Source organism: Cucumis melo, chromosome 9 (genome assembly GCF_025177605.1).
Source record: "Cucumis melo cultivar AY chromosome 9, USDA_Cmelo_AY_1.0, whole genome shotgun sequence".
NCBI classification, from domain to species: domain Eukaryota; kingdom Viridiplantae; phylum Streptophyta; class Magnoliopsida; order Cucurbitales; family Cucurbitaceae; genus Cucumis; species Cucumis melo.
The window spans coordinates 21,197,851-21,214,892 of NC_066865.1; the positions used below are offsets into that span (position 1 = coordinate 21,197,851).

At 34.4% G+C, this 17,042-nt stretch overlaps 1 protein-coding gene across 4 annotated transcripts; it reads right to left on the reverse strand.

Moving 5' to 3' along the window:
• Window positions 1–1,212: 1,212 nt before the first annotated feature.
• LOC103504638 (dual specificity protein kinase YAK1 homolog) lies at window positions 1,213–15,465 on the reverse strand. 4 transcript variants are annotated; one of them, XM_008469017.3, is made up of 18 exons: window positions 14,623–15,465; window positions 11,986–12,185; window positions 10,436–10,589; window positions 9,206–9,315; window positions 9,053–9,122; window positions 8,885–8,967; window positions 8,707–8,785; window positions 8,592–8,632; window positions 7,497–7,619; window positions 6,978–7,125; window positions 6,605–6,719; window positions 6,373–6,455; window positions 6,187–6,261; window positions 5,556–5,633; window positions 4,629–5,425; window positions 2,601–2,750; window positions 1,650–1,951; window positions 1,213–1,537 (listed from the first exon to the last, which is right to left on the reverse strand). In XM_008469017.3, the coding sequence occupies exons 1-18, from the start codon at window positions 14,830–14,832 to the stop codon at window positions 1,464–1,466; spliced, it is 2,892 nt and encodes a 963-aa protein (XP_008467239.1). In that variant the 5' UTR covers window positions 14,833–15,465; the 3' UTR covers window positions 1,213–1,463. The 4 variants fall into 4 exon arrangements, with proteins under 4 accessions (XP_008467239.1, XP_008467238.1, XP_016898801.1 ...); XM_008469016.3 differs by having other exon boundaries at window positions 8,707–8,788; window positions 14,623–15,451; XM_017043312.2 differs by lacking the exons at window positions 10,436–10,589; window positions 11,986–12,185; window positions 14,623–15,465 and adding an exon at window positions 10,311–10,334 and having other exon boundaries at window positions 8,707–8,788.
• Window positions 15,466–17,042: the final 1,577 nt, after the last annotated feature.

A 17,042-nucleotide genomic window follows, 5' to 3' on the forward strand; every position in this document is an offset into this window, starting at 1 on the left:
GAACATTTCAAAGAACTAGCTCGATCGGTTGACAACAAACTGACCGACATATACTCATCAATGATCGATGTTGATTTGAACATTTACGAAACTAACCATAATTGATTCCGTCTTAAACCGACTTCGATCGATGACCATCACTACTATCTATGATAAACGGTGAAAAACTACTTTATTATATTTGTAAATATTTCTAAATAGATTTGTCATTTAAAATAATTAATCGTATTAAAGTATAAAATCAACGATGAACTAGACTATGTCCAACTGAAGAGTTTAAGGTATATAATTTAGACTTTAGCTGATGATTTTCAACTAGTTAGAGTTCAAGTTTCATAATTAGTTTAGATTTTAGTAGACTGAAATAAATGTTTCCATGATTTTGAAAGGATTAAATTCACCCAATTTTTCTTTGATCAATCATAATTAATTTTACTGAAGTGAAAAATAAGTTTAAAAATAAAATTAAATTGAGTAACAAAATATGTAATCTTAACCTTTCAAAGTTACACCACATATATAAAATTGCTTTCACAGGTTATTGTTATAGAAAACCTTTACTTTGGTTATGGAGTCATGTTAAGCCATGTTTGTTATGTATTAATAAATCAAGTGCATGTTTCATTAACTTATTAATTATCCAAAAGAACATATTTATAAACACTTAAGAAAGTATCCAAATGCATCTACGCAAACAAATAACCGTGTAAATGATGTGAATACAATTCAAATCATTCTATTATAATGGACTATAATTTTGTGTGAAAATAAAAAAAAGCAACGGAAGACAGCAAAGACAGAACAAAATCATTCCAATTTCAGAAGAGTATAACAGCCAAATTTATAGGTAAATCAAAAGGGTATAACTATTGCTGCAAAATAAAGAGACTTTCTGGATTTAAAGATGCACCAACAAACTAAAAAAATCGATCAGATAATGAAAACCAAATAAGGAAAAAAAAAAAAAAGGAAGAACAAAAAACATCAAAACACCTTTTATCAATTGGAAAAAAAGAAAGTTTACAAAATGATAATGCCTACTATCTAAAATATGGGGTGGAGATATGAGGTGAACTTTAAATCTTGTATAATTGTAATCTCCCAGTAATCATCGCAGCAGCAGCAATGGAATCAGAAATCGTTCCTCGAAACATGCAAACCGAATATTAGTTAGAACAAATGAGAAAGAATGAAGGAGAATGGCATACGAGGTAAGCGTAGAAGAGGATTGTAGAGTAATTGACTGACAAAAAGAGGAAGAAAAAATAGAAAGCAGTGTTACAAAAGGGGGAATGAAGAAGCATGGCCACAAATCATGCTATCAAGCAAACAATTAATGAACATAGTCTGAATGAAGAATTTTCTGGCAAGAGCCCACTAAGCTGGTGGAACTAATTCAAATACCAATACAATTTTCCTGCCAACGTAACTCTCTTGAGATGAAATAGTAAGCTGTTCAAATTCTAGATCCTCCCATAGTCTTTTCTTCCACGGGATGCTGGAGGAATGCTTGTAACAGGTTGATTCGCTCTAAACCCTATAGAAGAATATAGATATTATAAGCATTTTGGAACTTCGGAACGAGGGTTCGATTAGAAAGGAAGTACATGTAAAAGGTTAAGGTTATATTATATTGAAAGCATATTTACCCCATGACATGCCACTGCTGAAGGAGCCACTTCCAGGAGAACGAGGGCCTCCAGAATTATAGGTGGGAAGGGGTGGTTGGATCTTCACAGGGTTCCATTCGTAACCTCGAACGTTTGTGCTTCTCCCTTGGTTGAACCGCTGAACAGGTTGCTGTCCCAAGCGGCTTGGGGAATTGTGTGAATTATGAGGCATGAGATGGGAATGCTTCGATGAGGAACGAGCATATCCAGTGTGCAAATCTTGAGCTGAGGGCGGACTACCCACCTCTACATGCGGAAATGCTTGGACAGGTCCAGTTTTTCTGAAATTGTAATGAAATCGAAACGTATAAAGGAAAACTCAAAATGAAAAACATGAAGTTCCAAAGGAGTTCTGTGTCAGAACCAAAATAAAAAAAGAAAATCATGCGACCGGCTGAGAGAAATTTACAAATTACAATATATATTTAGTAGGGCGTGATTTGGTTATTCAATGGATCTACAAATCACAAAGGAAAGTGTGTCCATTTCATCCTAAATATTCAAATAATCAAAGCGCATAGTGTTTGGTTCAAGTGGGGAACTGAATATACACGGTACAACCAACCCCAATAGCTTGGGGTAGGGCATAAGAATGCACATGTATTATTCACATGATGAAGCGAAACTTAAGAAAGAAGTCTCTAATTATTGAAAGAATCAACCAATTTAGGCATAGGTGCAAGCAATTATGGCATAGGGACCATAACTAACCCATACTTCACCAACTAATAGTAAACTGAACCAAAAACCTCCCATAGTAGTTGGAACCCTCAAAACAACGACTAAAGCAGAAGTCAATAAACTAAATACGGCGAGTTTTTACAAAATAGGGGAAATATCTAATAAAAACTCCTATTATGTTTATTTGAACAAAGTACCAAGTCAAAAATTAAGACTGTCTCAACAAGTGTACAAGCACGTGATGTCTACCTTTGTGAGGATAAATTCAAACTAGGGCTTGGCACACTAAATCTTCCAATCCCAGTAGATGGATTTGATGAACCCACATGCATGTTGCTAAAATCAGTCGAAATGCTGCTGACATTTGAATCACCATCATCTTGGAGGAGTAGTTCATCGCTGAAGGAACAGAAATCATACCACATTGAAATTTGACGGAAAAAACAAAAGATCTGCATCTTACAAGTACATTTGAGTGAGACGAGGTATGGGAACTATACAAGGATACCATCAGCCTATAACTCAATTGACTAAACTTTATGCAAATACAATGAGAGACAATCAATCAACACCATAATGAATAAACGAAAGAAATATGTATTAAGGTGGTAATAGAATAAATAATGAATAGCTTAAAAGCACAATCATTGATGGAATACAGATACATTTGAGACAAGCTTTTATTATTTATTATTATTTTAGAATTTTGATACATTAAATTGGTCAAAATAAATCAAACATGTAAATTTAGCATTTAAAAAACATCTGCTTCCGTAAGAACTTGAAAAGTCAATCAAATTGAATGGTTCCTTTTGAAGGGTTCCAATAGCATCATCCACATACTGGAATTTATTTGCTTAAGCTGAACCATTGCAGTGTACATGGAGTCTCATAAATTAGCTTTTTCTTATTATTTTCCATTATGTGGGGTGGGGGTTTGAACTTCAATCTCAAAGAAAGAAAGAAAGAAAGAAAGAAAGAAAGAAAGAAGTATGGCATAGCCTGAGACCTATCCTTATATTGGATTTGTTTTAGTTATTTGTAAATGGATTCCAAGTTTACATTGAAATTTTTTTTCTTACTTTCTCGAAACTATTTGACTGCCCCTCAAGCATGGTGGTTTTGGCTCAATGTAGTGCCAGCTGCGTGGTGACTTTCATCTTTTTGACTTCCTGAACCCTTTGGAGCAGTTGGTTTGCTGGTTGTCTATTATCTTTGGCTGCTTGAAAGTATGCCTCTTTTTTAGGTTCTTTTTCTTTGGTTTCTCAAGGTTGTTGGGAGTTCTGGTGTTTCACGGTTCTTTATTGCAGGTAAATTTGTGTTGGTTATTTGATTATTTGAGGTTTTAAGCTGTACTTCTGTTTGGAGGCTGCTATTTTGACCTGTTTTTTGGTTTATCTTTGGCCATTGTTTTTTCCTTCACTCCCTATCGGAGGTTGTTTTTCTTTTTAATTTTTGTATTTTTTGTTTCTCATTTTAAAAAAATGTTTGCAAGCCTAACGTCTAAAGGAGTTTCTTCAACTTGGCACTACTTTTCTTTTCCGGAGGGATTTATCAATATCAAGACTATCCAAAATTCAAAAAAGTTCAAAAGCCAGGACATTTTTTTTTGCACATCAGACACGTGTCCAGCATGTGTATGACACACTTCGTTTGGATAGAGTGTCTACATTTCCTGGCTGAATACCTGATTTAATAAATTCAATAAAGCAAATACAGATGAAACAATAAAAAATGTAAAATAAAATCCATAATAAAAAAAGGACCGAGTTTTTATGGTAAGCAGATAAAAGTGGACTTTTAAAACAGAACACTCAAGAGCCAACTAGCTTTTTAATTACCCTCTACTGGACTATATGAGATTTGAAGTTAAAAGCAAACAACTTGATTCGATGAATTGATCACGGAGCCACAGAATCCCTCAATTGGTATTGTAACACGTGAGGATAAATGCATGGTTAAAATTGGTGATTCAGATCCAGTATTTGGAAAGTAGTTAGCATCAAACACACTAGTTCAGCAGAATGACTACACAAAGTAATAAGCCTATTTTTCTTTTCCTTCTACCTTTCAAGAATATTTTCTGCTAAACCAAACAAATTTATAAAAAGAATCCACTATTCAATTAACTAGGACTCGGAATCTATCCATCAAGCTCCCTGCTTCTTTTTTTTTAATATTATTTTATTTTATTATTTTTAAATATGAAACCGACAACAGATAGAAATAAATGCACAACAGATAGTTACCAACAAATGCAAAAGATGACCAACTAACCTATAATTGGGATCCCAATCTCCAGGATCGGGCAATTCAGACTTATTACGAGCCACATCCGTTGATTGTGAAAATTGCATATTTGAACCAGGCAAATGAGATCCCGGCATACTCTGAATGGTAGGGTATCCAGCAGAGCTTCCACTACCTACTGGCTGCTGCTTCCAGCTGGTGGCATTGCTACTAGGTGGCAGATGAGATGGTGAGCAACCATGTAAAGAGTTCCCGTCTGCTTGACTGTAGCTTGTGCCTTCAGTAGATTGCCCTTGCCAGTGGGAAGATGAAGAACCATCATGAGTGCCAGGGTAATCCCAAAATTTCCTTCTATTAAATTGACCAACTGTAGCCATTTTTCCCAGGGGCGACCCTTGACAGCTACCCCTAGCAGGAGAAGTTGGCCCATAATGTCCAGGTGAGCCCATTGAAACTTGACCATAACTGCTTGGTGGAGTAAACTGTGATGGACTCGTTCCTAGGGGCAGTGGCGCAAAGTTCCCAGTTGATGGGCTCACACCAATCCCATTACCATGAGATAATTGGAAAATCCTCTGTCGAGTATCTGGGCTACTGGCAAGCACTGATATTCTTGCTTGTGGATGCATATTCATTCCAGATGGGCCAACAGGCGAATAATATGCAAGCATACCATTGTCCCCGTAACTTCCGTAGCTGTTTCCAAACCCAATACTTTCATTGTAGCTACCATGACTTCCAACGCTGCCATAACTGTTGGCATGGGGATATGGTACCATTTGAAAATGTGGGCTGCTCTGAAGAACTCTGTTCCTACCTGCAAGCTGATTGAAAGTATATATTTACTTCAGATCAGAAAAACTTGTAGTAAATCTTCCAAAAATGACAACCGATAATTTGAAAGGCCTCCAATAAATAAATAAATAAAAGGCATTAAAGGGCCAGCAGTCTCACATTGGGGGAGAGACCAGCTGCAAACCAATGCCCTCCACCTGGATGATGGTCATCTACCTTTATGTTTTTTGAAACAGGCTGTGGAAGAGGGGGAAAATTGTATGATTATTATATCCAAAATCACTAAAAAATTGGTAACACAAAAGAGAAAGTAAACCCACGCGATAAAATAAGCTAACGAAGGGGTAAATCCAAGAAAGTCATACATGTACAATTGTGAACAAAAAAAAAACTTCAGTAGATGAATTACATGAGACACATTCTACTCAGCATGCATATTGGGGTGACACGAAAAAAAGTGTGTCAGTTATTCTATGGATTACACAATGAGGTGCTTATGAAAGTATTTTAATTGACTGAATGAATGCACCAAGATAATACTATTCACTCAGCAGTTGTCAAAAGTCATGCAGATACTCTCACAATGAAATTAACTAGGCCAGTTAGTTGTGTCAGTAATCAAGTTAAAATTCTCCTTCGTACTTTAACAATGAAAGAAGTTTTACGCATCCAATGAATTTCAGAGCAAATATTAATAAGTCAATAACAACTAAATAGTTTGAGATTATTGCAGTTTTAAAATGAATTTAAAAATTCCACAATCGTACAAATGTTTGACAAATCAACTTACCAAACGCCGGGTCTCTGGTGGAGGCGTGTATGGGCATGTGAAAGGCTCTCCTGTCACAAAAGGATGTTTGGAGGCCTGCATGTGCACATGGATTCAATATCCAAGTTTCTATTGCTTCTTAGTTATAAAATGTGCTATTCAGGTAAATAAAAAATAAATAAACTCTTACGAGGAAAACATCAATACCTGGAAAGGTGACCACCTTTTCGCAGGATCAAACTCCACAAGTCCCTTTAGGAAATCAATTAAGGCCAACCGTACTTGACTCTCTGTTAATAAATGTTTTTTTAGGTAAGAAACAATTCAATGAAATAAGGAGAGACCCCAAGGACACACAGTGAGAGACTCTCTGTTAATAAATTACAGTCCCTACTAGAAGTTCCTAAGAAACAGAGCTTTGTCCCACACAAAGCCTTACCTTTCCTAATATCTTCCTCAGCCAAGTTTTTTCTATAAGGGTAGTTAGTCACAATTGCTTCGAGGTCCATTCGATTGAAATACTCTTTTCCAATTGAAGGCTTTTTCATCTCTCTCTGAAAATAATCAAACAATCAATTGCAAAATTGGATATGTGTTAGAGTGGAAAGCTGTATACTTGTAAGTTGTAAACAAGTAGGGAGTCAGCATCCAAGAACGATTAATCAATTTAGATAAGGAACTGGAGCATCTAAATTACTAGGCATCTTTTCAAGAAAAGATTAGGTAGACAGAAAAATATCTAACAAGAACATCTCTGATGCTCGATATATTTTTTTGGCAATGGAATAGCAGAGAAATAAATATACACTTACAGCTTCATATTCGTCTGCTTTTAATGCTTGAAAAGAGCTTCGACCACTTGAATAAATTTCACTGTTTTCATTATGGAAACCTCCAATAAACTTAAAAAATTTACTAGTATGTTTTGCCTCCTTCAGAACGTAATCCGGAGGCTGTGCCCTGTTAAAAACAAAGCATGTGGGACAGGAAAGTCAGAATCATCGCAAAAATGAAGAGGAAAAAAATTGTTCTTATAAATAAATATAAAACTAATTTACAGTTCAATCAAATAAAAAGCTGCATAAGGTGAAAAAAAAACAGATATTTCTAGTTCAAACAAAAATTTCAGAACAAAGGGTGATACATTTCCTGAAATTTGAGGGACGATAAAAGGAATAACTGAATCAACATAAATTGTTAAAGGTGATGTCTAACATTATTAAGATAGAATTTTAATTCATCAACTATTAGTACAGAATTTAATTGGTCACCTCATGTATTAGATTAAAAAAAAGGCCATCTTAGAAAAGAAAGTTTTAGAAAAGACCTACCCAAGAATGTCAATCATCCGCCTCAACAAATCAAACTCAGAAGCCCCTGGAAATAATGGCAGTCCAAGAAACAACTCAGCAACTATGCAACCAAAGGACCACATATCAATAGCTGTGGTGTATCTAAGCAAATGGTTAAGGGTAACATCTGAAACCATAAAAAACTAGGAAGAAATATATATACACACATTATATGTGTGTATTTTTAAGGTTAGATTACAAATTTAGTCTGAAATTAATGGATCTACTAAACACAAAATAGGAAGATTAAGGTCCTATTTGACATTAAGTTTAAATTTATGTCTAATAGATTGATCATTGTTTAAATTTATCAAAGACCTATTAGACACAAAATTGAGACCTGATAGACCATACTTTCGATAGTTTAGGAGAGGGCTAGAATTATTTAGGTGGTTAAGAAACCCACAAAAACCAGCAAAGTGCCTATATAACATTGCTCCATGATAAGAAGAGGAGACGGACATGGGAAATGGAAACAACATGACATGTCTACGCATTAAGTAGGACACGTGCACATCAGGATATTGGGGCACTTTTTTTTATGCACATACAGCAATTTAATACTTCAAACACATCACAATGGATAAAACATGTAACTTGTACATAAAGAAACAAAATATACTTCATTAAGAATACTAAAGTTAAAATAAAAAAAAAATTGAGTTTGGTCGCTCAACCCTCCATGACTGGTCGAAAATTCCAAAGTAGCTCCTATTCATCCCCAACAATCAAAGTAGAAGTTGATTTATTATTGCCAAGTTGAAGAAGAGGCCATCTTATCCAACATAAATATCAAACAACAAGAGGATACTACACAAAGTTGTCAACGGCTGTAGAGTTCAAAAATTAAGAAAGACAGATACTAAACCAAATATGTTTCTACATTTTGATTTTGCTTTCATTTACAACTACTTTTTCACATTGTATTTTGAGCATTAGTCTCTTTTGATTATTTGAATGAAAATCTTGTCTTAAAAAGAGAAAAGAAAAGAAAAGTTGTAGACAAGATATAGTTTTCAATCTTTTAGTTTGGACACTCATGAAATGACACCATAACTCCATTCAAAAGGATACTGATATCCGAGCAGGACTTCTGGAGATCTGTAGTAGCGGCTCTGCACAGGGGAAGAGGTATAAGAAACAGAGATAATCTTTAGAATGCTGGGATGAAATGGAGATCAGGAATTACCTGGATGTAAGAATAAACAGTCCGGTCCTCCAGGCAAGCTGATCCGAAGTCTATTATTTTAATTTCTGCCGGCTTTGCACTGCTGTTTCCAACAGTGAAAATTAAACAAACCCGCAGCCTTGTGTAAACATTCAAAGAAAATAATTGAGGGGAAAATAAAACTGTCTCCACAAATTACCTCGTACATAAAAGAATATTTTCTGGCTTTAAATCACAATGAATAATACCAGCATCTTTTAATAGAGCAAGCCCACATAAGATCTTCTCCAATATAAAACAAACAAAAGGTGAGATAGTTACAATGGAGCACAAATGTTTATTTGAAACCCTAAAAGAATTGTTGTACCTGTTTGGACAGCATTTGAACAATGCTCAATGACAACCCCCTAAAATGATTGATCTTGATAAGCTCATACCTAAAGCATAGACAAAGGTTGTAATCCAAGTATACATTTTAGATCACAAGTTCTAGATATAAAGAACAGTAGTAGTGACTTACAAATTTGTATCAAGCAGCTCAAAGCAAATGCACAGATGACGTTGATATACAAAGTAATCATAAATACGAACTATATGATGCTTGTCCTCGGGATCGTACTTCTGATTTAACTGCAAGGAAACCCAATACAGTAAAATTATTAGGTCTCATACTATATTTTTCTTAATTTTCTTTTTTTAAAAACGTATGAAATACATAGAAAATAAAGTCATGGAATATGCAAGAAACTGAGAATTGAATACAAATTCAGATGGGAAGAAGAATCAGTGAAGTATGAAAACTGGAATTTAATCCCATTTATAGCATAGGCAGATCAATCACTTCCCATATCTACAATTTAACTTTAACACTTCAAGATTGAAAGATTTGCTTCATTAGTTCGAGTGGGAACTTTCTCATTCCCCCCCCCCCCCCCCCCAAAGCCACTTCTGCTGCTTCTTTTTTTTTTTTTAACCACACATTTTCCCATCCCCTTGTTTTCAAAGAAAACCCTCTTTGCTTCAGAACATAGATTACGAAAGTTTGAAAAATACAATGTTAATATCCCTTAATAATAGAATCCCGCCCAGTGTCCATGAATGCAAATCACAAGGATCTCTCTACCCCCCCATCAGAATTATCTATGTTGTACATCCTCTGTCTTGTCTGAACTAAAAGAATCTAGAGGAAACCATGTCAAGAAATAAGGAAGAGGAAGCCATTACAACATTCCAGAACCATAAATCTAGTCTACTTATCGATTTTTTTTTCCTTAATTTCTTCCTAAAAATATGAGAAGGAGGATCGAACCTCTGACTTTAAGGTTGATAATACATTTTCTTTTTGTTAGATGATCTATGCTCATTTTTTACCAAATCCTAATTTTTGTTTCATCTTTCAATATTGCTTTTCTTCTCTTCTCCTAAGGATTTACAAGGTATGGTTCCGTTTATGTCCCTCCCTAAAAATGTTCCATTTATGCTTTCTTCATTGTATCTCAATAGTATTGTCTTCTTTTGTTTTCCTCAGTTTCTCTACCATCAATGGGAAAATATTTGAGGAACTAAACATTTATAATTTCTGGAGGAATGTAGTAGCAAACTATTGGAGTTTTAAACTATTTTACCTCTTCCATAAAGCATTGAACCACAAAAGAAAATAGCCTCACCGGTTCACTAAATCATCTAAGTAGCAACAAAAGAAAAGGAAATAGCCATTATCAAAAAAAGATATGAATGAAAGGAAAGTTACCAAAGTTAAAATAGATACTTCAACCAGTGCTTGCTGATAATATGCAGGTTGGTTTTTTATGATCTTCACAGCTACAAAGCTGTTAGTTTCTGCAAACCAGCATTTAGCAACCTGCCCAAAAGTTCCATGACCAAGTAGATCTTTGACAACATATCTGAAATAACCAATTAATCAAATCAAAAACATAATCCATTCAATTGTATGTGGTATATGGATGAAAAACAATATATTTCTAAATAAGTAGAAGGCATATGCCTAAGGGAACTTGAGTTCTCAACCCTAGTTACAAGATTGAAATGCAAGCTTGGGTAAGATAAAAGAAAATACTCTTTCAAGCTGCTGCAAAAATGTAATGTTATAGAATAAAGTTCAATAAAAGAAAATGAAATGGAAAAAGAAATCCTAGCTTTCTGTGTTCTAGGCAAAAGCAAAAACAAGCTGAAGCCACACTTTTATGAAATATCAATTTCAAGAGAAGTTTGGTCAATGGCATCAAACAACCATAAAATACCTCCTTACAAAAAGCAAAAAACCTTTTCCCATGCTTTTCTATAATTTTGCAAACTCCAACTTTTCTCTTTACTGAAATTGCACACAAAAACATTTCATGCAATCTTAACAGATAAAAGATCTTGACATCATTTCCACTCCTCTTGAGCTTTGGAGCTTGACAGATCATGGTCGAAAGAATGGGGGAAGGCAGGGTGGGGTGACCGGAAGAGAAGGGGGGCTGGGACACTAGTTTTGAAGAGAGAGAACTCCATCAAAATTGTTCTAGGAAACAGCAAAATTTCCTCCATCATATCCTTGCACTCCCTGTTGCATGTCAAGACTCTGAAAACCTCGCAAAAAGGGAACCCAATCAACTAGTCAAACTAGTAGCTTTGAAGAATATGATCAAGGTCTTCTAACGCACCTCAGCAAAAGGAACATCATCAACCTCATATCCGGTTAACTTTTCTATATAAGGCCTACTGGACAAAGAATTTAACCTTCTTTGAAATTTTAACCTTTTAGAGTATGGAAAAAGGAGTGAGAGGAGAGAACAAAGGAGCACACAAAAAGTGGAAAATAAAGCTGGAAGAAAACCCCTAGGAAGGACAACGGGTCCAAAGTTGAAGGTCCCTCCCCCCACAACCTACATGAACATCCTTCAAAACTATCACAACTTCTATTCTTCCTGCTATAACTTTTATTATTGTTTATACACCTTTTTGGGTAACTTTCCTCGAGAAGAAGAAACAAAATATAACTTCTTGATTATAAAACCTACACATTATCCTAAATAACTTCTTGATGAAAGTATCTTTGAACTCAATTTAAATTTAAATATGATGATAGTTCTAAAGTTCTAGTCAATCTGTATGTTGATGTCATTTATTGAAGACCCCAAGAAAATCATAATAAGATTTGTGCGACTAAAAGGACTATAAAGATACCGTTAGTTCGACACAGTCCCTGTAGATGCATAGTAGAAATATGAACTGAACAGAGTTCAATGAAAGAGTGTGAAATAAGGATTGAAAATTTCATTCAGAAAACGCACAAACCTCCGTTGCATTTCAAAATTGACTAAAACAGAGTTCACCGCCAAGATAAGATCTGAGTTCACATTATCATAGCCATCATTGAGGACTCCAATTGATGGGCTCGTCAAAAATCTCTTCAGATTTAACTCTTCTGAATATTTAAACTCTGGATTGCATTTTCTGTATGTTTCAACTATGTCCTTGGTTAATCTAGCAACCAGCTGAAAAATCAAAAGTCTTATGTTAGAACAACAGATCATTATTTCTCATTAAATCGGCATCAATATTAATACGACAAAATATGACTTATGTAATTCTGGATGGTACAAGTTTGTGCAGGCAAGGAGATAGAATCAGATTTAGGGAGTATCCTTCATCTGGGGATAGAATCAGATTTAGACTGTTAGTGAATTGAATATTTTTGGTATATGTAATTTTAAACTAATTATCTTTTAAAATTAACACCTCGTTTTCTATGGCATGAACTTATTGGGAAAAAAGGAAAAGTAGAACTCTACAAAGTAAGAATTTGTCTTCTAATGTTAAAATGATCGCTCTCACTCTACTTTAGTGGATTCCATCTCATTTTAACCTAAATACCCTTCTTTTTGTTCATTCTCCATTCTCTTGGTCCCTTCGTTCTTGAAAATAACCTTCTCCAATCTTTTAAAAGGTTGGACAAAAGGCTTCTTCATCTTTCTCAAAGGAGTCATGACACTCAAGATCCCTTATTGGTCTTTCCATTCTTGACAATGGCCCTCTTCTGATCTTATAATTGGTCGAACAAAAGACTTCCCCTTTCTTAAATAAGTCATGAAAATCATTATCCCTTCTTCTCATTTTATAATAACCCTTAAATTTTCATCTATAAATTTCCTTTGAAAATCCCATAGCATTCATTTGTCAAAAGACAGACCACCCTCACTTTTAGATACCAAGCAGAACCTCCGTAATTCTTTTCATTCCATTTTCTAATAATGTGATCATCTCTACAGTCCAACCATGCCAATTCACGCTTTTTTGCCTTCATCTTCTTTTTGAACCACATCTTTCTGTTAACTCGTCCATGAGATAGCTGCCGACTTCAAGGTCAACAAAAACCAAAGCTTAACTAAAGGCCAATCCAGTCGTTGCACTTAGGAGCCCTCTAAAGTAAAAACTAAGCTAAAGAAAAAACAGGGATCCCTGCCAAGGAGAGGCTCCAACTAACAGAGAAGCGACCTAAAGATAAATTACAAAAGAAACTGAAATTAAAGCCCAGAAGAAAAAAATGAAACCTCACCAAGAACCAAACCTCACTAGGCTCTCTTTCCAAAGGCCACACCCCTAAACACTATTATTTCTCTCACCCCACAAATCCCATAAAAACACACACACTCCAACAAGCCATTAAAACGGTCTTTGTCCAGAGAAAGCAAATGGAGGAGGAATTCTCCAATCATACCCCTACCCTTTAGTGAGCACAAGAAAGGCCAAACTCCCAAAAATGTAACCAAACAAATCTCGCAAACTCACTCCAAGGAAGATGATCAAGGTCTTCCTCCACTAGCAAACCAAAAGACTAAATGAATAGATAGATCTATTTTCTGCAAAGAGCCACTAAACTCCATCATATGCCCTCCACTCCACTATCACATAAAAGACAAAAAGAATCGATAGACAAAGCAAGAAGGAACAAAAGGGAGCTCTATTTAAAATGATAAATATTTTTCCATTTCAAAACAAATGTTAAGAATAAAAAATGTGTTCCCTATTATCCATACAATTCACTAGATCAGCTTAGAGGAACGCCTTTGGACTAACTCAGAATATTGACATTTCTGGATCTTCATTAATTATTTTCTGCAGCACTAATTAAAAAGAAAAGGTCCAAACTAAAATCTATCTAGAACTCTAAAAAGTAAAGAGAAACAAGAACTTTCTGCTCATCAAATCTATCTATCTTCAAAGACTCTTTGATCCTTTGACACTTGATTTTCTTTTACACAATTTCTGTCCTTTGAAACTCGATAATAATCAGCAACTAAGACCCTCGGTATTTCTACAATTGTCAAAAGAGGTACATCATAAATATGGGTTCGGAAAATCAATTTACACATATGACAAAATTTTCTTAGAATGGCATATGCTTCTACAACTACAGATGGGTGAATCAACTAGGCTACAGAAACAGATCATCCTACTGCAACAACCACGTGTAGTTCTATAAGCTTCTAAGGGAACGTAGAATACTTCCTTTGCTAAGTGAGATGGACAAGCGGTAGGTGAAACATGCGTGGAAAATTAAGTAACGTGCTAAATACAGCTCAAGAGAATTCAACAACAATCAGCATCATTATGGCCAGAAAATACCCCCCCCCCCCCCAAAAAAAAAAAAAAAACAGAGAGAGAGAGAGAGAGACTCTTAAGCTTTAAAGAAGGTGCACCTCCTTGAGCTGAGAATTTCAACCGGAAACCTTGTAGTACCACGCCAAAGGGAAAAGTCTCAATTTAGCAACAAAACACTAAAACTAATATAAAGTTCGGTATCTGACATGCAAACTGAAAGCATAAACATTTGCAACAACGATGTTCATCAAGCTATTAATAACAATACAGTTCACCAACAAATTAACCAAAATGGAAAAGAACAGAAAGAAAGAAAAGATTATAACTTACGGGTATTCTGGCGGCAAAACACGAATCTTGGGGTGGTTTTGCAGCAGCATTTTCCCGTTGTAAATAAGGACTAAAACCGAGTTGCCTAGGATGCCAAAGCGATCCTACAGACGCCGATGTCGAAGCAGCCAGTGAGTCGCATTCAGCACTTGAGTGTGCAGGTAGACGACGGTCAGCTTCATCACTAGTGCTAACTTCTTCCTTAGCCATAACCAAGGCCCGAAATCAAACTCCAACCAAAGAATTGATATCGCCCAAATCCTCCATTGGAGCTAATCTTCACACATAAAAAGCAAAACCAAATACTAAACCAGAAAACAAGAAATTCACTGTGGGCTTCAGTAGTAGGTGGGTTAATTCTTGAATCCCCCTAATTGCATCTATGGTTTCACAGCCACTCTCAATTCAAGAAATCCGCCAACTGAATCCACTCCCATTCTGATTTTCTCTCTAATTCAATCTCCACAAGCCGACAAAACCCTCCCAACAATCCATGGTAAACAAAAATCGATCAATCTGACATGGGCATATCAGATTGACGATTATCTGAACATTGAATGAATCCTCCAAAACTTCGATCAAACAACAATCCTTCAAAAATTTAACCCCAAAAAGGAAAAAAATCCCAACAAATGATATAATTTACCAATATAACAAAATCACAAAACCATAGAAGAAAAATCCCCACAACGTCGATTGAGAGAAGAAAAGAAAAGAAAAAGAAGAAAAAAAATAGAAAAAGAAAAGTTTTTGAGATATGCAAATTGCAAATTAGAGAGAGAAAGAGAGAGAATAAGAAGAGAGAGAAACAGGAGAAAATGAATTTATGTCTATGGGACAATAATGAGTTTATGTTCATCCAATAGGGAAGTTTATATGTACCGTAGTGAATAAGAGTCCGCCACTCTTATTCTTATTTCTTTTTAACACAAAGTGAAGAAATACCCCTTTTTATCTTCTTCTCTTTTTTCTTTTTTGGCCTTGTTTTGTTTTCAAAAATATTTCTTTTTAAGTACGATAACTCCCACTTATGACCATGAATATCATGTTAACATTAATGAGTTAAATTTAGATTAGCAATTTTGAAATATTCTCATCAAAATATTATACAACATGTTAGACAAACAATAGTTCAAATCACATTTCTTGCCCTTTAGCTCGAGTTTGAACATTTTCATGGTATCGAAATACGTTGTAATATAATCTAAAACTCTTATTTAGATTAAGTGTTTTGAACCTAAATTGTAGTATTATTTTTCATCTCTTTCATTTTTGTTCCGTCCTCAATTTGACACACATTCTAACACTCCTCTAATTAACAGTAATCCTGATTACATTCCAACTTCTCTAACACCCTCGTTATAATTAATAAATATAATATTACTTTTGTAGTATCAACAAGTAAGAAAAATATTATTGATTAAAGAGATTAAGTTAAAATATTATTGAATTTAATATATTGTTTAAAAGAAAGAAAATAAAAAAAAGGGTAAAATTTTGTCACCTATTTGTGAGCATGCATGAGGGAATTTACATTACGTGTAAACACTTCTATTGCTTTTATTTATGCAAACGTCAAACCTCCACGATTGCACTCCACATGCTCAACCTCATCCCAAACTTTCAATCGAGATTTAAACAAAACAAATATCAAATAATGCCCTAAACATTCCTTCTTCTTCTAACCCATTAATTATATAATTACCAAAACAAAACCTTTAGAAAAACTTAATTTTGACTTCAACCTTGGACAATCTTGCAGAAGGTAAAGAGATTTAAGTTCGTATAAATATACTACTAGACATATCGTTGGTACTTAGACAAAAATCGATAAGAGTATCTTAGCTTAAAACTTTGTGTTAACATTAGAGCAAAACTTTGTTGAATAATATTTTTTTTAGTACAATAACTACGAGCTAGAAGATGTACAGTGAAAATGTGTTTGGTTTAAAATTTTAATTGTTTATTCTTGAAAATAAGACATTAAAAAAAAACCGACACCTTTGAAAAGAACATAACAATTTTTATCAAAACAATTTAAATAGTAACAATTTTTAAAAAAATATTTTTTTTCTCTAGTCAATTCAAACCGATCTTAAGTGAAACTTTCGTAATTATAACTTTTAACATGTTAGATATATTAACGTTAATTTATATATGTTGATATTAGTTTTTTAAAATACATTATAACGATATACTAGCTTAAACATGATTAAATTTTCTCATAACTTTATCTAAAAAATAATATAAATCCGATTATAAAAATTAAAGTATTTTTTATTATAGACTTTTGAGCACGATGATGTATCGAAATAATATGTTGGTTTGGTATAATATCGTTCAGCAAACCATATATTCGTATAAAACATACATTGTGGAAAAGTGTACGGATTCAACGAACATTTTTCACAAAGACTCAC